Source organism: Trachypithecus francoisi, unplaced genomic scaffold, assembly GCF_009764315.1.
Source record: "Trachypithecus francoisi isolate TF-2019V2 unplaced genomic scaffold, Tfra_2.0 Lachesis_group2, whole genome shotgun sequence".
NCBI lineage: Eukaryota > Metazoa > Chordata > Mammalia > Primates > Cercopithecidae > Trachypithecus > Trachypithecus francoisi.
In genome coordinates this window covers 69,007,060-69,026,986 of record NW_022681465.1, presented here as the reverse complement: position 1 = coordinate 69,026,986, position 19,927 = coordinate 69,007,060, and the positions used below count along the sequence as shown (strand labels likewise).

The following is a 19,927-nucleotide window of genomic DNA, read 5'->3' as shown; positions in this document are numbered from 1 at the left end:
ATAATAGGACCTACTAAATGTCTGAATTTCAGCTTTGCTAAACCAAAAATTCCAACACAAGAGAATAGGCTACATTAAGTGTGCTACATTTTTAGCAATACAAACTTTAAAAAGAAATCAGAAATTAACTTATGAATTCTGGTGATATTTTATTTAGAAAAAGATAATCACTGATTTTAAGATCTTAATGTTTCTTTCTTCTAAATGCTACACTAACTAATTAGACATAAGATAGTATCAGATAATAAAAGTATTTACACATTGAATACAAAATAAATATAAAGTAATTGAAAAACAAATCAGGTTTCCATTGACTTATTTTTTTTCCCACTGTCCATCCTCTGTTTCATTTTTCTTTGCCTTTTGTAAATCCGTTTTTTTCTTGCTTTCAAATCAACTTTTGGCTCTGGTTTTACCCACTGTATTTCTATTGGTTTCTCTTCAGCTGGCGTTACAAAAACATCTGCAGTGGGATCATGTGGAAGAAGAGTTTTCGGCTCTTTCTTTCTCAGTTTTTGCACATCTTTCACTTGCTGTTTCTCTCTGTATTTTGCAGCTGTGATGGATCTTATGACACGCCGATGCTAAAATAAAAAAAAATTTAAAAAAAGGTTAGATGCTTTTGAAATAAAAATAAACATTTTATATAAGGCAAAAACTTTCAGTTATGAACCTTATATCCCTTCAGCCAGTGTCATGAAAAAAAGGAGTAATTTCCAAATCTCTATGCAGCAAAAACCAAATTCAGTTTCACAGGTAATAAAACAGCAATTACTTCACAGAATCATTTCGGTCAAAGGGTTCTGGTACACTGAAGACTACTGAACAATACAACAGCTTACCATGTTTGGTGACTGGTAGTGAGGATTTTCATATAAAGTTGGTCCTCCAAAACTTCCCTGGAAAATCTTTATGAGATTTAAGACAAAACGAGGTCCTATTTCTACAAGAGCAGCATCTTCTTCTATGATCTTTAATAAAAAGGAAACATTTCGTTTTGGTTTGGTTACATTATTCCAAAAAGGTATACTGGCTATAACCTCATTACAAATGTGCCTGAAATAATTGATAATTCATAAAATCAAGGTGGGGGTGAAACTTGGTAAATGCCAAATCATCAGTATTTTCTGAAATCTATTAGTACTTATAGGAAGTTGTCATGGAAAAATGTTTTTTTCAGTGTGTACTTTTCAAATTGAGTAATCAGATTTTGGTTCACATCTTGCTTCTCACAATGCATATATTCTTGAAAAACTGTGGTTAAATAGGATTTTAAAATAGTAACCACTATTAACAAAATGTATTAAAGCATATTATGGGGGAACTCTTGAAACATAAATCAATCCCTAAATTGTTTATAAATCTAATTCAAGATAGATTAAAAGGATATGTGGTCAAATTTATTTAATAGCTACTGATTATGGAATTAAAAGGTGACTTCTGAACAAAAAATACTTCTGTTATCTATTAGTTTAGGCATGTCTGCCCTCAGAGGTTAAGAGGATGTGTTCAACTCACATGCCAGGTATCCAATATAAAATATGCAGAAAAGAGCTCAGTTTATGTCATATGCTGTCTAAAATTTTGTTCTTGTTCTCTTCCACCTCTTCATCTTTCTGCACTTATCCTGCCAAGATTTCTAGAATCACCCCTTCTTTTCTCCTGAATGAGTCACTGTATGACTCATCATCTAACAGTTGCCACTGAATGCCTTCTATAGCAATTACATTTTGCTAGGTCTTAACCCTTGAGGTAGTTTCAAAGCTTTTAGAGAGAAACTTATATTGTACTGTATCCTTTACAGCACTTTCCACAAATTAGGAACCCAAGTATCTCATGGATTTTTAAGCTATTCCCTTTCTATAAAGTGAAATATATAATGGCTTATTAGGAAATCCATACTCTGTATCAACTAACAGTCATGAATAGAAGTAGGTAGAGATCACTTAAAATATAAGACAGTACATAGTTACTTGTAGCAATCTCTTTAGGGAAAAGGAAGCTATTTAAAACAAAAGGATTGTTTGCATTTTTTGTGTATGCAGACCCTGTATATCCTTATCTAAAAGTTTAATTAAAAATTGACCATGTACAGTGGCTCACACCTGTAATCCCACCTACTCAAGATGCTGAGGAGGGATGATCATTTGAGGCCAGGAGGTTCAAGATCAACCTAGGCAACACTGCGACACTCTATCTCTAACAAAAAAAAATTAGGCCGGGCGCAGTGGCTCACGCCTGGAATCCCAGCACTTTGGGAGGCCAAGGTGGGAGGATCACCTGAGGTTAGGAGTTTGAGACCAGCCTGGTCAACATGGAGAAACCCCATCTCTACTAAAAATACAAAAACTAGCCAGGTGTGATTACGGGTGCCTGTAATCCCAGTTACTCAGGAGGCTGAGGCAGGAGAAGCTTGAACCCGGGAGGTGGAGGTTGCAGTGAGCCGAGATTGTGCCACTGCACTCCAGCCTGGGCAACAAGAGCAAGACTCTGTCTCAAAAAATAAATTTAATTCAGTTAAAAAGAAGGTATAATTAAAAAAATCAAGTAAAGCTTACCTGAAAGTTCCGAAACCATATCCTATTATCCAAAATGGTGAAAGTAAACACATGGTCCACGAATGGTTGGCTTTTGGGATGATACCGTGGTGTACTAAAGATCTAGTTTAAAAAGTGTATGTTAGTTCCTTATTCCAAGATATATCATGTATATTTTGGATAGCTAGAAGATATTTACCTGAATTAAGAGTTCTTTTAACAAAGTATAATGTGGTAATTCATCAAAAGCCTATAAAAATAAAGTAAGCATATTATTTAACAGTAGATTGCCTTGTTTAAAACTGTTTGCTCATTTGTTTCTATAACCTCATTATAAATGTGCCTGAAAGAATTGATAATCCATAAAATCAAAGTGGGGGTGAAACTACATTGAATTACACAACTGTATCTACTAAAAACAGCCATGCCAGATAAGAAAATTAGACCTCGTACACTGAATGAGAAACTTACAGGGTCAAAAGACAAAAGGGGCCGAGAACCTTTCAAACAGTTTCCAGTCATCTTTAGTTCAGCAAGGGTATGAACTAGAAAAATTACAACAAAAACAAAAATAGTTACAATTTTTGCACAACTATTTCAAAAGATTATTTTTAATTTCCTCATCTAAAAAATTTTATTGAGTCAACTTACTATTTTGAACAAGGAATTTAGCAGATGGTCCATGAGGTGAATTTGAAAGCCTGAAAGATATGGAGGAAGCTTTTTCAACTGATTAGCAAATGTAGTCAATGCTTACCACCTATTCACCATAAATAATATGCTTATATTCATATATTTAATTTTCTTTAAAGGTATCAAGTTTTGTGAAATCAAAAAAGTTTTATTCATTCTCAACCTCTTAACATGAAAGACTAGGAGTCTATAACATAAAAGTTACAAAGAACAAATCCACTTAAATAAATGAGTTTAACCAATATCTTTTTTTTTTTTTTGTCTCTCAGTATGCATTTTAAAACAACATAAATAAAACACACTTCTTTTAACAAAGCCTGGCCTTGGTGGCTTTCTAGCTTGCAGTGTAAGCAATGTTTGCAGAAGGGATTCCCTGGGAGACGGCCGTGTGGGGCCACCTCACTTACTGGCTGTGTTCTCCATGGGAAAAGCACCAGATGGGGAAGCCCAGGATCAGACGTAGGCCGCAAGCTTCTTTCGTTCTTCAAACTGCTTGTCCACTGCCAGAGACAGGGCCTGGAGGAACCCCTCTATGGTGACGGTGGGGGCCTGGACATACAGCACGTGAGCCAGAAAGGGGAGTTTTCTCAGGACCCGGCCGCTGAGGCCTTTGCTCTTCCTTGAAATTTCATTCAAAAGAAGGCTCAATTTTGACACGTTGTTTTCAATGAAGCCGATCATCTCCAGTTCTCGGAGGGTCAGCAGCTGCTGGCGAGGGTATATGATCTGACACTTCATCAGTTCTTCCAAACAAGAGAGGTAGATTTTGAAGATGGCTGCCGCAGAGGGCGGCCCAATGTACTGCTTAATGTCAGCCCTGTCCACGAAGGCCACGTCGATCTTCTCAGTGATGTTGGAAGTGGTCAGAATCACGACATTGGAATGCCTTTTAATCTGATCAATTTGGGTCAAGACGGCATTGATCACGCGGATGGCATCTGATGGCTCAGTGCCCGCCCTGCAGGCATTTCGGGCGGCTGTGAGACTCTCCACCTCATCAATCAGCACAAACACCAGAGCGTCTTTATCATCAATCAAATCCTGAATCTTCTGAAACATCTTGGTTACCAGCTTGCCACTTTCCGAAAACCACTTAGAAAAGAGGCTGTGGCTGTTTATTTCAATTAATTGGCCATACCGGTACCTGCTTGAAAGTCTAATCGTCAATTTCTGGGCTAACGCTTTACACAGGGATGTCTTTCCAGTGCCAGGAGGACCATGGAGCAGCACCACCCGGTTCCAGGTGATGAGGTTGCTGTTGACGTTCTTGTCTGAAAACAGTAGAGTTGTCATCACATAATCAAGAAGGTGGGATTTGACTTCCACATCATACACCAAGCTGTCCCAAAGCCCATGGAATTCAGCTGCAGGCAGAACCCAGTGATTTGCTGCAATTATGTTTTCTGTCTCCTCCTCCAGATTTTCACTGCTGGGGCCATCTTCATTCAGCTGGAAGATGTGAAGTGCAACAGTGCATGCACTCAAATCGATGGGCTGTGAGTCTTTAACCTTTAATTCTGTGTCAACAATAGACACAGACTGCACATTTCTGGTCAAAAAAGGTTCATCAAACTCAGTCCATGTGTAATCACCAAACACAATATTATGTCTGTTGAGTAGTTTTCTAACACTCAGGTTTATGTCTTCTTTCTTTGCAGTGCTGCCGCAGCGCTGATGCACCTCCACGTGGACCGTCAGCGACTGGGCCACACAGGGAAGCGCCTGCTTCAGGTCGCCCACGGCCTCGTCCATGGCGCCCCCGAGAGCAGTGAGGACCCGACTGGAGCGTGGCCGCCGCCACCTCACGCCCAGCGTCGCCGCCACAGCCGCCGCCTCAGCCCGCGGGCCCCTCCCTAGCTTCGAATCTGCCGCGCCAGGCGCACCACCCCCTAACCAATATCTTAATACATTCTCTTACCACATATAGAGATCTTGTTTTTTCTTAGCTTCAAAATAGATGCATTTATTACAGTTCTTCATTTCACAAACCTAAAGGAAGCAAAGTATAGGAAAATGAAGTAGATAATATAAGTGAGAACTAAAGAAATTATATGTGATTAATATCATTTAGATTATCTCAAAAATACCTAACCAGGCTAATACGCTACAAAGACCGAAACCTTTATTTATTCACAGAAGGAACCTTTAAGTTCCTTTTAGGTATTCTACACAAGGTAAACTAGATGCTCTGCCCATATCTTGGATGAAATTATCTATCATATTTTTGGGCCTAGCATCTAAAATGGTCTCATTTCTTATTACTGGAAACCTCCCCCCTCCTCTTTTTCTTTCTTTTTTTTTTTGAGATGGAGTTTCGCTCTTGTTGCCCAGGCTGGAGTGCAATGGCACAATCTTGGCTCACCGCAACCTCCACCTCTCAGGTTCAAATGATTCTCCTGCTTCACCCTCCAGAGTAGCTGGGATTACAGGCATGCACCATCACACCCTGCTAATTTTGTATTTTTAGTAGACATGGGGTTTCTCCATGTTGGTCAGGCTGGTCTTGAACTCCTGACCTCGGTTGATCTGCCTGCCTTGGCCTCCCAAAGTGCTGGGATTACAGGCGTGATCCACCACACCTGGCCAGGAACCTCTTCTGCCCATAGTCCCATGTACAAACTACAAAGACTAAAAATAGATAAGGAATACCACAACTAATCTTATGTTGATCCTTCATAATCAATCTTCTTAGCCATTCTTATGAAAATCCAGTCCTTACAGAACTAAAAACATCCTTTTTAATGATTATTTTGGTTTTTAACTTTTTAGCTTTTTGATATTAAGATTACAAAACTTAAGTTGTTCTTCATTTATACTATCATTTCTGGTGATTTGGTTCTATAAAGTCATTAAGGGATTGGGTAAAAAGCCTAAGTATATAAAACCTATTTCAAATTAAACTTCAATGTCTTCAAGGCTTACAAAAGTCACACTTGAGAAGATATAAAAACATTACAGGAGTGAAGTCTTGTATTACTGTAGTATTCATAAACCCTAATTAATATAGTACTAATAAACTCCAAACTATTTAAGACTTTAAACCTAACAACTTATGGGTGGATGAGGTTCATGCTTGTAACCCCAGCACCTTGGGAGACCGAGGTGGGTGAATTGCCTGAGCAACCCAGCAAAGCCCCATCTCTACTAAAAAAACAAAAAATTAGCTGGGCATAGTGGCATGTGCCTGTAGTCCCAGCTACTTGGGAGGCTGAGGCAGGAGAATTGCTTAAACCCAGGAAGCAGAGGCTGCAGTGAGTTGAGATCATGCCACTTCACTCCAGCCTGGGTAAGAGTGAGACTTTGTCTCCAAAACCAATTAAACAAATAAACCCTGACAACTTAAAAAAAGAAAAACTTAGATCCAATGCTTTTGTTTCTTATTGGTCTTAGAATAAACACAAAAATGGGAAGTTTGTGCCACTTCTGGGCCTTTGTAGTTGCCATTTTCTCTACCTAGATGGTCTTTTACCATATTTCTCCTTCATTAAATCTCTCCTCAAATATTAAGTTAAACATCATCCCTTTGAACAGGTTTTTCCGGTCTAGTCTCAGCTGTTGAAAACCTATAACCTGCTTCATTTCTCCTATCTTTACTTGAAATTATAAACCTTGTTTATGGCCTGTCTCCATTAGAATGTAAGTTCCATAATGACAGGGACATTGCTCTGTTAAACACAGTTTCTGCAACACATAGAATGATGTGGTATTATAGCAGAGGTTCAAAAATTTGTGATCTAAAGAAGGCTAATAGTAAAAAAAGGATCCTAATTCCTCTAAGTTTTGAAAATTTTGCTTTAAAATGTAAATTTATGTTCTGTGCTTCCAGAGGTTAAAAAAATATACATAAGTGTAGTATACTTTGAAAATGTAACCTATTCCTAGTTTGTAATACCTTAAGAGCAGTTCCACACAAACCACTTTTAATACTGGCAAAACACTTTTTACCATGTGGGTTTTCTACATATATAGATATGTTTAATGGACTTCTTATTTTACTTTATATATGCTGACTGATAATTTTTTGAGTACCTACTATGGATTTAGCATAATACTAGACACTACGGGGTTAAAAAATGGACATAATCCTTCTCCTGAGATTTCAATATGCTTGTTCAGACAAAATAAACAGAAATGACTGAAGCACTAAACTGTAGGAGAAAAATCTGGAAGAGCAGTTATTGAAGAGTTAATAAATCGTGTCTGAATAGTTTTCACAAAACAATTTTTAAAGTCACTGAATGACTTATTTTTGAAATGAGCCACTGTTAACGTTTTTAAAATATTTTATTGCAATTACTTTCTAAAATTACCTCGTTAATCACAAATAGCTTATCCTTACGATCCATTTTAGTATCTAGAAAAAGAAAAAAAAGACAAAGCAAGTAAATTAAAGGTGATTTCAAAGTTATTTCAATCAAACCACACATGCTATCTAAAAAATAAGTGTTTTTACACTCTTCAGTTTAAAGGAGATTTTATTATTAATTTTCAAAACAAGACCTGAAAACAATCGCTTAAAAAATCTTGACTCTTTGTAAATGTAAAGAAAATAAAATGTAGTCTGTAAGAATTAGAAATTATAGCGTAGGCAGTGTTTCTCAGTATTTAGGTATTTTAGGAATCCTTTTCAAAAATGGGAAAATTCTCATAAACCAAAGACTATGTTAAAGGAAACTAGTTTCAATGAAAATATCTTTCACTTGTTAATCATAAATGTCAAAGAAAACTGATTTTATGCCTGTGTAACAAATCTGCACATATACTCCTTGAATCTAAAAAAAAATTAAAAATTTTAAAATAAAAACACAAAACCAAAAAAAACCCCAAAGCACCTCTCAACATAAGCACAAATATGATGGCGCTGCCACTCCACTGTTCTAAACTTTTTTTTTTTTTTTTTTGAGACAGGGTCTTGCTCCTTGCCCAGGCTGAAGTGTAGTGGCACAATCATGGTTCATGGCAGCCTTGACCTCCTGGGCTCAAGCCATCCTCCTGCTTGAGACTCCTGTGTAGCTGGGACTGCAGGCAAGTGGCTCCACACCTGGCTAATTTACTTTACTTTTTTCATTTTTTTATCTTGTAAAGACGGGGTTTCACCATGTTGCCCAGGATGGTCTGGAACTCCTGGACTCAAGTGTTCCACCCACCTCGGCCTCCCAAAGTGCTGGGATTACAGGCATGAGCTACTATGCCTGGCCATACTGTTCTTGCCTGTAAAATAACTCATTGCATAAAAATAAATAAATAACTTGGCATTTAGAAATAGGCTCTGACTCCAACTTAAAAGGTGCTTCAAATTCTATCCCAGCTACATTTTTCAATAAAAAGTTAAAAAAAAAAAAAAAAAGCCCAAAAAGCAACACATGGCAGTCCTTAGCACTTAGGACAAACCATCCCACCTATCTCAGGACCTTTAGGAACATTACAGTGAAGGCATTCCTGGACTTTCAAAAAATGTTTCAATAATATTAGGACATGTGTTTTAAAAAGTAAAGAAACTACCTAATGAAGTCTAAAGAATTTCTTACAAAATGTTAACTAGAAAAATTGTGGCACTTGAAAAGATAAAAGGTATTGTGCTTTTTTAGTGAAAACACTGAACAAATGAAGAATATATAAAATAAGTGAAAACATAAAAATAGCTAAGTTTATAGACAGAAATTTCTAAAGTATATGATACAAAGGCACCTGCTTTAGAATGAGGCATCAACATTCTCAAGTCCTGCATTAAATGTCTTGTCCTGAAATTTATTCCTCTGGAAGAAAAGATGAGAATCCGTTCCTTATTTTTCCACTTGCCCTAAAGAAAAAGAAAATGTTAAAAAGATTTTAAAATCTCATACCGAACTGACCTTGTTTTGTGACAGGGTCTCACACTGTTGTCAAGACTGAAATGCAGTGATGCATGCTCACAGCTCAATGCAATTTCAAGTTCCTGGGCTCAAGTGATCCTCCCACCTCAGCATCTGCAGTAGCTGGGTACTACAGGCATGTGCCACCATGCCCAGTTAGTATTTTTTTTTTTTTTGTAGAGACAGGAGTCTCCCTATGTTGCCCAGGCTGGTCTCCAACACCTGGGCTCAAGTGGCTTGGCCTCCCAAAGTGCTGGGATTATAGGTGAGAACCACTGCACCTGGCCCTGTTTGTTTTTTAAGAGCTTCCAGGTAGCAAGTCAAATCATCCTGACTCCTTTAATTTCATCTCTCACCAACATTCACTGACCACATCTGCCACCCAGAAATGCCCTCCTTGGTTTCTTGTTTTTCATCTTCAATCTCTCCAATTCCTCCTCCCAACGCTGAAAGTTCTTTCTTAGCCCTCTTTTATTTCTGTGCTCTCCATGACAGAGGTCTCATAATAATTTCCCACAATTCTTAATCCTTTCTTATTCACATTGCACTTTAAATTAGAGTCTTATATTAACTGCAAAACTCCTAAATGGCTAACCTTCTCAGACATGAAGAACACCTCCAATGGATATGGTTGACTAGCTTTTTCAAGTTTACTCTTTTTTTTTGAGATGGAGTCTCACTCTGTCACCCAGGCTGGAGGGCAGTGGCGCAATCTCCACCTCCCGGGTTCAAGCGATTCTCCTGCCTCAGCCTCCTGAGTAGCTGGGATTATGGGTGCCCGCCACTGCACCTGACTAATTTTTTTTTGTAGTTTTACTAGAGACGGGGTTTCACCATCTTGGCCAGGCTGGTCTTGAACTCCTGACCTAGTGATCCACCCTCCTCGGCCTCCCAAAGTGCTGGCATTAACAGGCCTGAGCCACTGCGCCCAGCCATTTTTAAAGTAATACTTCAGTCACATCCTTACTTCCCAGAGTTTTCTAAACAAAGTTCAAATGACATAGTTTCGACACTGAATTGTAAAATATATTTTCATTTTTACATCATTATTGCCCCAAATGAAGCCTAATGCAATCCAATCTGGCTCTGTTTTTTACATTTTTCAGCATTTCCCTACCTCAAAGTCTTTTATCAGTTTTTTTTCCTCCCTTAGAGTGTTCCCTCTCATTTCTGAATGTCAAAATTCTACACTTCTTCTGATATGCAGCTTAAAGACTAAATCCTTCGTGATTCTTTATCTTATTATACTAGGGTAAAAGTAATCTCTATCTTTTGCATTTCCATAGAATATATCAAAGTATGGCTCAGATTATGGATACTATCTAGCTCCTTAAGGGAAGAGTGAGAACACTAACATTTATTAGAAGTGTACAAGTCCAGGTTATTTTTCATAAAAAGTAAATATTCTCTCCCCCCTCCCCCGCCCCAATCTGCAGGTCAGAAAAGAGCGCAGAAAAGAGCGGGGCTACAATTTACACTTATCTTTTATTCCTCAGAGCTCACACTCCTTTCCTAGAGCTTGCCATCACACCACACAGGGTCATTGACTTAACATCTACTCCGTGCTAGAGTAGTCTGCTAAGTGCGGAGGACGCAGAAATTAATGTCAAAGATAATCCTTGCCTTCACAGTATTCTGTCTAGCTTAGGACGAGTTCTCAGTTGAATGAAAGCTAGCTAATTCCAACAACTTATGTGCCCTTCTTTTGAATAAAAACCATCAACTTATTTGAATTCTTAAGTTTCCTCCTAAACTCCAACATTTCAGGAGGAAGGGGTCACATGCTAGTCACCTTTGCAATCTCAAACCCAAAGGATGCCTAACTTGGTAAAATGCATGGCACATTCAATGTCTGTTGAATACAGGTAAAGCTCATAGTACCTAGCCTATTTTTCATTATCCCTTGAGTTAAAAACTGGTTAACAAGTCAGAGTCACAGTCCCAAGGGCAACAACTTTTTAAAGGCTCACCTAACAAACTGTAGGATCCCTGACTGAGAGTGGCTGACTATGGCAGCATATGGGCATACTAATCACTGGAAGAAATACTCAATAGCGAGAAATAGCCAAGGAAAAGGCCTACTTTTCAAAAATATTAAAAAAAAAAAAAACAAACAAAAAACAACAAGTACGAAGACAAAACAATAGATCTGAGCACCCTGTAAGTCGCTTCCCCGTGGGCCGGGTAAAGATTTTAAAACCCGCCGCCTCCAGGAGGGCGGACACGTGCACAAGGATTAGCTGAAAACTCGGTGCCCAGTCTGGCCGGGAGAATTGCTAAAACCGACCTACCGTTAACACCCGGGCTACTCTGAAATTAGCAGAGCTGTAGTCAAGTAAGTAACCCAAGAAGAGGCGCACAGAGCCGCTGCCTCCGGTGTAGCTCGGGGGCATACCCTTCTACCTTGCAAACGGGGCCTGGGATCCGGTCCCTCTCTTCTTCCTCCACCTCCTCTGCTGTGGTGTGCCGCTTAGCCGGCGGCGCGGCATCTTTTTCGTTTCTTTTTGGCTTCTTCGCCTGAACTGCCAAGCCTCCACGCCGTTTCCTCTTGGTTGCCGCCATCTTGCCTTACCGCCTGCGCTCTTGGCCTGTTTTCCGGCGTTGCCGCTCGCTCCTCTTTCCGATCTCTATGGTTCGGTGGCTCTAAGCGCTCAGCTACGCGGTTGTCCTCCAGGTCTGCGGTGTCTTCTTCCGGTCTCGGTGGCGCTGCACGCGCGGCTCTCTAGGCCTCCTTCAGCTCTGTGGTGACGGTGGCCGAGGTGGAGGGCAGGTCTGAAGAGTGGCGGGACCCACTCCACTTCCTACGCGATTTCTCGGAGCTGTCTAGCTCCTCCTCAGGGACTTTCCTGGGAAGGTCTCTCGGGCGTCCAGACCCCACCGCAAAGGTAGGCTGTCCGCATTCGGGGACCGTGAGACTAATAAGCGATGCTGTCCCGCGGGCTGGCTGGTGAATGGGCTTGTCTGGGACTCTTGGGGGATCTTCTGGACACTCTGGGCCCGCCCCCCATCGCCTGTTCTGTTGGAAGCCAGGCTGGTGGCGCGGGCGGCACAAAAGCGACTCCGTGCGTATTCGTAGTTCCTGTTTGGCCGAGAGAAGCTGGCCCCAAGCGGAGATACCGTGTCAGTTGCGTGTCTTCATTCTTCACATCTTTTCACGTTATTCTCCTCGTACGGAGACGAGGAAATCGTAACTTAATTTTCTCCCAAAATTACAAAGACAGTTAAGTGACACAGGTGGGGTTCGGCCTGGTCAGCTGAGTTCAGTCGCCCAGCCCCCGTCCGCCTCTCAGAGCAGGTGGAGCTCGCCAGACCTCGCCTGCACTGATGGGAGTTTTATTGTCCAATCCCTTCAGGTGTTTCGCGATCCGCCGAGCAGGTGTTAGCCCCAGGAGCATTTCCTTCCGGGCCGAATGCGCAGTGGACGATGCCCCTTCTGACCCAGCACATCCAAGATGAGGATGATCAGTACAGCCTTGTGGCCAGCCTTGACAACGTTAGGAATCTCTCCACTATTTTAAAAGCTATTCATTTCCGAGAGCATGCCACGTGTTTCGCAACTAAAAATGGTATCAAAGTAACAGTGGAAAATGCAAAGTGTGTGCAAGCAAATGCTTTTATTCAGGTATGGAAGTAGGCGCCTTTAAGCCTGTGCCATAGATACTCTAAATGCAATTTAATGAAATCCGAAGGTTTTAGTAGACATAATAAATAATACTCATAATTTAATAATCAATAGTCATAATAAATAACTTAATAGATAACTTAATAGTCCTAAGAGAACAAAATGTCATTACTTGAATTTTTTCTCTCCCGGTAACAAATTCTTTTCTCATCTTGTTTTACAGAGATAATGGTTAGTAATGACTGAAGTTTATTAAACTAGACTATCGGCTAGGCTACAGTCTTCTGAGTGTTTAACTTATTTAATTTTAACAATAGTCCTGTAAGGTAGGTTCTGTTGTTATTCCCGTTTTATATATGTGGAAACGAGGCACAATTTTAAGTGATGTGCTAACAGTCCCACAGCTGGTAAGTGGCTGAATTGGGATAAGAACCCTGAACATTTGTTTCCAGAATATCTGCTCTTTTTACCACAGCGATACTACCACCTTGCTGTTACTAAAGAGTATTTTTTTCCTTTACTGGTTGTAATAGAATTTTTGTTCTTCCAAAGTAATATTTGTATGGTTCAGATAGGATTGCAAATTCAACTAAGCATTTTTTTTAACACGTAAGTGCACAGCATGACCTCAGGGATAGAGAGGTCAATAAGACATGGTTCTCATCCTCATGCGGGGACATGGTATAGTGGCTCACACCTGTATTGCCAGCTGCTCAGGAGACTGAGGCTGAGGCACGAAGATCACTTGAACTCAGGCATTAAAGACCAGCCTGAGTAACAATAGTGAGACCCCCGTATCAATAAAAAATATTAATAAAAGTTGTAACTAATATTGCTCATGCATGATCAAGTCATTCGTCTCGTTTCCAAGTGACCTTAGCAGTAGTGATAGGCACAAAAACGAGACAAGGGAGAGTCACAGAGGGATAGTTTTAGATCCAGGAATGGATATAAAGATGCTTCAAAGGATGTCTCTAAGATGTTTTGATTGTTAATCAGAAATTATTCTCATGGGATTAGCACAGTATTGTATTTTTTAAACATATAAAGTGAAATCTAGGACCTTATGTATTAGTTTTCATTCTTTTATATAACAATTTTCATTTTTACTTTTTCCATAGGCTGGAATATTTCAGGATTTTAAAGTTCAGGAAGAGTCTGTTACTTTTCGAATTAATTTAACTGTCCTTTTAGACTGTTTATCTATTTTTGGATCAAGTCCTATGCCAGGTAAACTATTATCAGTGTAAAGACATAAAAGTGTTGTACACAGTGGTCAGAAAAATACAGGAAGTTATTTGGAATATAAACATTTGTTCAGAAAGCTAATGCCAATTCATTTTTCGGTGGCCACAGTCATGGGTTCTAACATTTCACAATGTTAATTGCAAGTGTGTTTATAGTTCTTTCATATTTGTAAAAGTATTTGCATTCATCTTTTTTTAATTTACAAGGCTTTGAGCGATTTTAAATTTGAACTGGCCAAAAGAATGCTTTGGACATGTCTTTAATATCTTTAACATTGTGAAATGTTTTAATTGCTTCTTTTCCCTAACTTGTCCAGAATTACTCAGCTAGTTAGTGGCAGAGAAAAATGAAAGCCAGTTCTCCTGACTCCTAGTTTACTATGTTCAAAATTTGTTTCTTTTAAGCCATATTTTATAAGTTATGTCTATTTTGATAAATGATTTTTTGGTGTTTTTGAGACCGAGTTTCTCTCTTGTTGCCCAAGCTGGAGTACAATGGTACAATCTTGGCTCACTGCAACCTCTGCCTCCCAGGTTCAAGCACTTCTCCTGCCTCAGCCTCCCAAGTAGCTGGGATTACAGGCACGTGCCACCATGCCCGGCTACTTTTTTGTATTTTTAATAGAGACGAGGTTTCACCATGTTAGCCAGGCTGGTCTCAAACTCCAGACCTCAGGTGATCTGCCCGCCTCAGACTCCTGAAGTGCTGGGATTACAGGCATGAGCCACCGTGCCTAGCTGCCAAATGATTTTCTTTAAAATGCGTATTTTTTTATTTGTTAAGGGAATTATTTTTAAGAATGGTGAAATTTAATTGCTGTAGGTATAAAACTATAAGGAATCCCCAGAATTTTATTTCATAGGAAAGCAACCTGGAGATTAGCTAGGAAAAATTCATTATAGTGCTCCAGAAAAATGTATTTTAACTTTCCACAGACAATTCCACTGTTTAAGTATACATTTTCTAATAACAGTGTTCTCCAGCTGGTTTTTCACAAAAGCATCTGTCATATTCCATTCCTCACTGTGGCTCTCAATCCAGTAAGGGAAGGAGTTTGAATATCCTGTCATATTCCTCCTTGCCTCTAGTGGTTTGCAGTGTTAAAATTTACACCACCATTAGCAACCTTCTTTTTCTCTCAATTTGATTTTAAAATTTGAGGAAATATAAATATTTCCCAGTTGGAAAAGTTGGAAGGATCCTTTTCTTTTTTTTTTTTTGAGACGGAGTCTCGCTCTGTCGCCCGGGCTGGAGTGCAGTGGCCGGATCTCAGCTCACTGCAAGCTCCGCCTCCCGGGTTCTCGCCATTCTCCTGCCTCAGCCTCCCGAGTAGCTGGGACTACAGGCACCCGCCACCTTGCCCGGCTAGTTTTTTTTGTATTTTTTAGTAGAGACGGGGTTTCACCGTGTTTGCCAGAATGGTCTCGATCTCCTGACCTCGTGATCCGCCCATCTCGGCCTCCCAAAGTGCTGGGATTACAGGCTTGAGCCACCGCGCCCGGCCAAGGATCCTTTTCATAGTGAGTACACTGATGTTACAGTACAGATGATAGCAATCCACTGTTACACACATTGAACCTTCAAGGAATAGTATACCCTGTTCTGCAGCAATTTAGTTACTTGCTGTGTTGATCCATATAGATTCTCTATCCTGAAGTTGTGTGGATGTAAAATCAACAAGCTACTTCTGAGGTGTTTATGACAACTTGACAATGATTCCAAAGAATTTTGTTACATTTTATTCTGGTTCCCAATTTTTTTGTATTTTTGGAATTATCTACACACAACTGTCATCAGGGAAGATGTAATCCCTTTTTATGAGGAAATACATGTATGAGAGAAATTGGACGGAATAAATTATTCTTGAGAAATTTTATGTATCATTTCGAGGAGAAGCTGAACCCAGTGCTGTAAAGCTAATGCCAAGTATGACTTCTTTCCATTGCAGGGACTTTAACTGCACTTCGGATGTGTTACCAAGGTTATGGTTACCCTTTGATGCTGTTTCTGGAAGAAGGAGGAGTGGTAACAGTCTGCAAAATCAATACGCAAGAACCTGAGGAGACCTTGGATTTTGATTTCTGCAGCACCAATGTTATTAATAAAATTATTCTGCAGTCAGAGGGGCTCCGTGAAGCATTTTCTGAATTGGATATGACGAGTGAAGTCCTACAGATTACCATGTCTCCTGACAAGCCTTATTTCAGGTACTTGAGAGCAGTGCAGTTGTAGTTAACGTGGTGTGTACTCCCATCTTCCCACTTAGACATTTGCTTAGGGTGCAAAATTTTTATTATCCAGTTTTCACAACTTTAGACAGCTTGTACTGTTACCTCATAATTTTATGGTTCAAGAAACTTAAGACCCAGGAAGATTCACTCACTATTTCATATTTAGGTGGTGGTGGCATCTAGATGAGAAGCCCAGTCCCCTAATTTATAAATGAGTAGTATTTTCATTGTACTACTACTTACTGTCATAGATCAGGTTACATCATGAGGAAAACTGGGTTTAAGTGTTTGAAAGGGTGTTTGTATTATGGTATCTTTTTCAAGTTAGTTCAGGTTGCAGAAGAAGATGTTTTCTACACATGGTTTATTCAGTCACCAAGTATCTGTTGATCACCTACCATGTGCTTATTCATCTTATTAAGCATTATGGGAAGAACAGCTTAAAACCAAGGTGAAGCCAACATACATGAAACAGCAAACCATTTAAGTACCAATATAGCACACAGAGATACCTGGGAAACGCTTATATAAGGATTTAAAGATGATTGCTCAAAGCTGGCTTCCCAAGAGAGGGCAGTTTTCAGCAGGAATACCATGTCAAAAAAGCTGCTCCTGATACTTTAACACAAATGTCTTTTCAGGGTTAGACTCCGTTTAGAGATTCTAGCAATTTAGAGGATCTAAATATTCTCTTTTCAGAATATTTCAGGATCTAAATACTCTCTTTTTGAAATATTTCAGAATGTTAAATAAAGACACTAAATACATATGGAATAAAAGGAATAAGGTATTCTTTTTGTAACTACTTTAGAAGAATTACAGGCCCGGCTGTAAAAGTGCAGTGGCTCACACCTGTAATCCCAGCACTTTGGGAGGCTGAACTGGGTGGATCATTTGAGGTCAGGAGTTCAAGACCAGCCTGGCCAGCATGGTGAAACCCTGTCTCTACTAAAAGTAGAAAAATTAGTTGGGCGTGGTGGCGTGTGCCTATAATCCCAGCTACTCGGGAGGCTGAGATGGGAGAGTCACTTGAACCCAGGAGGCGGATGTTGCAGTGAGCTGAGATTTCACCACTGCACTCCAGCCTGGGTGACAGACTGAGACTCCGTCTCAAAAAAAGAAAAAGAATTACAGGTCCTTCTCATGACTTTGGGGAGTTAAGAATTTGGCTCAGGGTCCGACAAAAGTGTTAACCAAAATGGAAATTGGAAACCCTACTTTAGCAGTGGAATGAAGTAAAAAATTTCAGGTACCTAAACAGTATTTCAGAGGATCTCCTCAGTGATCTCTCTCAGCCTGGATAACTAGATGGACCATGGTATCTTTCATCTCCAGGATGGGAAACAATTTGGTGGTAGGGAGGTAGGAGTGGAAATTTTTTCCTGGATGTGTTAAATTTTAAGTACCTGTGACACTAAGGAGTAGCTGGATGCATAGTTATGGTGCTCAGGGGATGCATTTAGACTGGAAATTTAGATTTGGAAACCATCATCATGGCTGGGCATGGATGAGACGGGTCAGAGAGAGAGATGATATTAGAAGAAAGAAAAGATGGACCCCAGGAAAACCAACACCTGGAAGATGCGGGGCAGAAATGGAGCTTAGGGAAAACCAACCTGGATCTTATCACCATGCTCATATAATAGTTAGCAATGTGCTAACCCTGCAGCAAATGCTTCAGAAGTTCTTGCAGATTAAATCAGCATATTAACACTTACAAATTGTCTACAAATAATTTCTGGTATTACCAAGTGAGGAAAACCATGAAATAGCCTTAAGAGCAGTCTAAGATACAGAAAAGCTGTAATTCCTCGGTGTAGGATTGGGAACAGACCTAAGGGTTGCAGTTGACTTAGATCAAGGTCTTCCATCAGTCCTCAATTCTCTCTCCTGTTGTATATTTCTGACTTAAGGGTGAGGAAAAGTCATTTTCAGAGTAGGATTTGGGTAATGAAATTAAAGTGTCCCCTACCCTTTTCCTTTTACAATTGATTTTCTTCAAAGCCGTTGATTAGTTGCCCTGAACTCCCGGAACTCTAGTGGGAGCTTTATTATGGTACTTGTTATCGTGTGTTGTAAGCATTTGTGTACATGTCTGTTTCCTCCACTAGTATGAATTTCTTAAGGAAGTGTTTTCTTTATTTGGATCCTAATGTGGTTTATTTTTGGACCATTGAATAAATGAGGTAATCATTTTCTATAGGTTATCTACTTTTGGAAATGCAGGAAGTTCCCACCTTGACTATCCCAAAGATTCTGATTTGATGGAAGCATTTCATTGTAATCAGACCCAAGTCAACAGGTCAGTTCTTAATATAGAGTTTCCCATTGGTGATAAAGAGGAAGTTAAATACCAGATTTCTGTTAAATAAAAACGCTTTCAATCTGTTAATTAAAATGCACAGCATTTTATAAAAATAAACAGTACAGTGCTGGACTTACTAGGGGATGTAGGGTTCTACCAGTGGATGAATTTTGAAAACATCAAGAGAAAATATTAGCAAATTGGATAAGTACCTGATTTTATTCTTAGTTTTGCTACTTTTTGTCCTTGAGAGTTCTGAGCAGTGTTCACTGTGTTGATATAACAGCTTTTTATTTTGTCTTCTACAGATACAAGATTTCTTTACTGAAACCCTCTACAAAGGCATTAGTCCTATCTTGTAAGGTATCTATTCGGACAGATAACAGAGGCTTCCTTTCATTACAGTATATGATTAGAAATGAAGACGGACAAATATGTTTTGTGGAATATTACTGCTGCCCTGATGAAGAAGTTCCTGAATCTTGAGTCTTGAGTATGACAATTCACTGGTATTTATGTGTATATTTATGACAGATGAAGTTCTTATTCTGAGTACAGTACTCTTTATAATTTCATACTGGATTTTCTATAGAGAGGAAGCACGATGGGGAAGATAGGAGCAAGGTCGTGTACCTAATAGTTACTGTGTTTTCTAAATACATTTTGTAGAGAGCATGTAAATAAATGTTTTCATGTAGTCGTAGATTATTCAGGACTGTCCTTTAGTTCTGTCTTTTGAACTCACAGTTATGTGAGCCAAGGTAACATTTCAAGAGTCTAAAGGCTTAAAGTTTGATGCAGCTACCTGAAATGTTCTTTCATTTATTTACTGTTAGAAAAAGCAAAGGCATATGAGCATTGCTTATTAGTTTGAATTCTAGAGACTAGATCATAAAGTAGTGGTTCTCAAAGTGTTGTGCCCACACCAACATCAGAACAGCCTCCAAACTTGTAGCAAACTCTGGGGAGGAGGCCAGCATTCTGTATTTTAACAAGCTTCCCTCAGGAGATTCTGATGCATGCTAAATTTTGGGAACCACTGGTTTAAAGGAAACTCTTTTTCTTTAATAGGATTTAATTGTATTGAGATAATTGCTTTTACATGTGATTTCCTTGTAAATGTTCTGAAGTTGAGGCATCACCAAACAAGTCTGAACAATTCTTTATGTGATTTATTTTTAAAGTAGACCTTTTAAAGAGATCTGTGAATGGAATATAAAGCAATTTTCAGTGTTACAGGTTTTCTTCTTCTCAAAACTGTTCACTGTAGTTAAGTAATGGCAGTCAGTACTTATTACTTTCCATTTGCCTATGAGTTTCTTGACAAATCAAGGTGTAGAAAACCAGTTATTAAGTGATTTTGTATTTTCCTGGTAGTTGTCACTAAAATAATTTTTGTGGCATATAAATATATTTAATAAAATAAAATACTAAAATTA

At 39.2% G+C, this 19,927-nt stretch overlaps 3 protein-coding genes across 8 annotated transcripts; 1 reads left to right on the top strand and 2 right to left on the bottom strand.

Moving 5' to 3' along the window:
• Positions 1-124: 124 nt before the first annotated feature.
• BRIX1 (biogenesis of ribosomes BRX1) lies at positions 125-11,706 on the bottom strand. Its single transcript, XM_033179338.1, has 10 exons — positions 11,486-11,706; positions 8,919-9,030; positions 7,541-7,584; positions 5,149-5,219; positions 3,189-3,238; positions 3,009-3,082; positions 2,737-2,787; positions 2,559-2,660; positions 843-971; positions 125-584 (listed from the first exon to the last, which is right to left on the bottom strand). Exons 1-10 carry the CDS (start codon positions 11,642-11,644, stop codon positions 300-302), a joined length of 1,077 nt encoding a protein of 358 aa, XP_033035229.1. The 5' UTR covers positions 11,645-11,706; the 3' UTR covers positions 125-299.
• On the bottom strand, positions 3,492-5,138 carry LOC117065008 (pachytene checkpoint protein 2 homolog). The gene has a single exon (XM_033179331.1). The coding sequence runs from the start codon at positions 4,980-4,982 to the stop codon at positions 3,684-3,686; it is 1,299 nt and encodes a 432-aa protein (XP_033035222.1). The 5' UTR covers positions 4,983-5,138; the 3' UTR covers positions 3,492-3,683.
• Positions 11,707-11,712: 6 nt separating the features above from the next.
• On the top strand, positions 11,713-19,927 carry RAD1 (RAD1 checkpoint DNA exonuclease). Of its 6 annotated transcripts, none has more exons than XM_033179334.1 (6): positions 11,713-11,967; positions 12,436-12,704; positions 13,826-13,934; positions 15,901-16,159; positions 18,387-18,485; positions 18,797-19,196. In XM_033179334.1, the coding sequence occupies exons 2-6, from the start codon at positions 12,507-12,509 to the stop codon at positions 18,972-18,974; spliced, it is 843 nt and encodes a 280-aa protein (XP_033035225.1). In that variant the 5' UTR covers positions 11,713-11,967; positions 12,436-12,506; the 3' UTR covers positions 18,975-19,196. The 6 variants fall into 6 exon arrangements, with proteins under 6 accessions (XP_033035225.1, XP_033035226.1, XP_033035224.1 ...); XM_033179335.1 differs by having other exon boundaries at positions 11,881-11,967; positions 12,427-12,704; positions 18,797-19,912; XM_033179333.1 differs by lacking the exon at positions 11,713-11,967 and adding an exon at positions 12,021-12,202 and having other exon boundaries at positions 18,894-19,927.

Bases quoted from the DNA above. Each gene is read 5' to 3' on its own strand.
- LOC117065008 (XM_033179331.1), bottom strand. From the start codon at position 4,982: ATGGACGAGGCCGTGGGCGACCTGAAGCAGGCGCTTCCCTGTGTGGCC.
- BRIX1 (XM_033179338.1), bottom strand. From the start codon at position 11,644: ATGGCGGCAACCAAGAGGAAACGGCGTGGAGGCTTGGCAGTTCAGGCG. The intron at 5,220-7,540 runs GTAATTTTAGAA...TGCTTCCTTTAG, and splicing joins AGCTATTTGTGATTAACGAG to GTTTGTGAAATGAAGAACTG. The intron at 585-842 runs GTAAGCTGTTGT...TTTTTATTTTAG, and splicing joins ACTACCAGTCACCAAACATG to CATCGGCGTGTCATAAGATC.
- RAD1 (XM_033179332.1), top strand. From the start codon at position 12,034: ATGGGCTTGTCTGGGACTCTTGGGGGATCTTCTGGACACTCTGGGCCC. The intron at 12,705-13,825 runs GTATGGAAGTAG...CTTTTTCCATAG, and splicing joins AAGCAAATGCTTTTATTCAG to GCTGGAATATTTCAGGATTT. The intron at 13,935-15,900 runs GTAAACTATTAT...TTTCCATTGCAG, and splicing joins TGGATCAAGTCCTATGCCAG to GGACTTTAACTGCACTTCGG.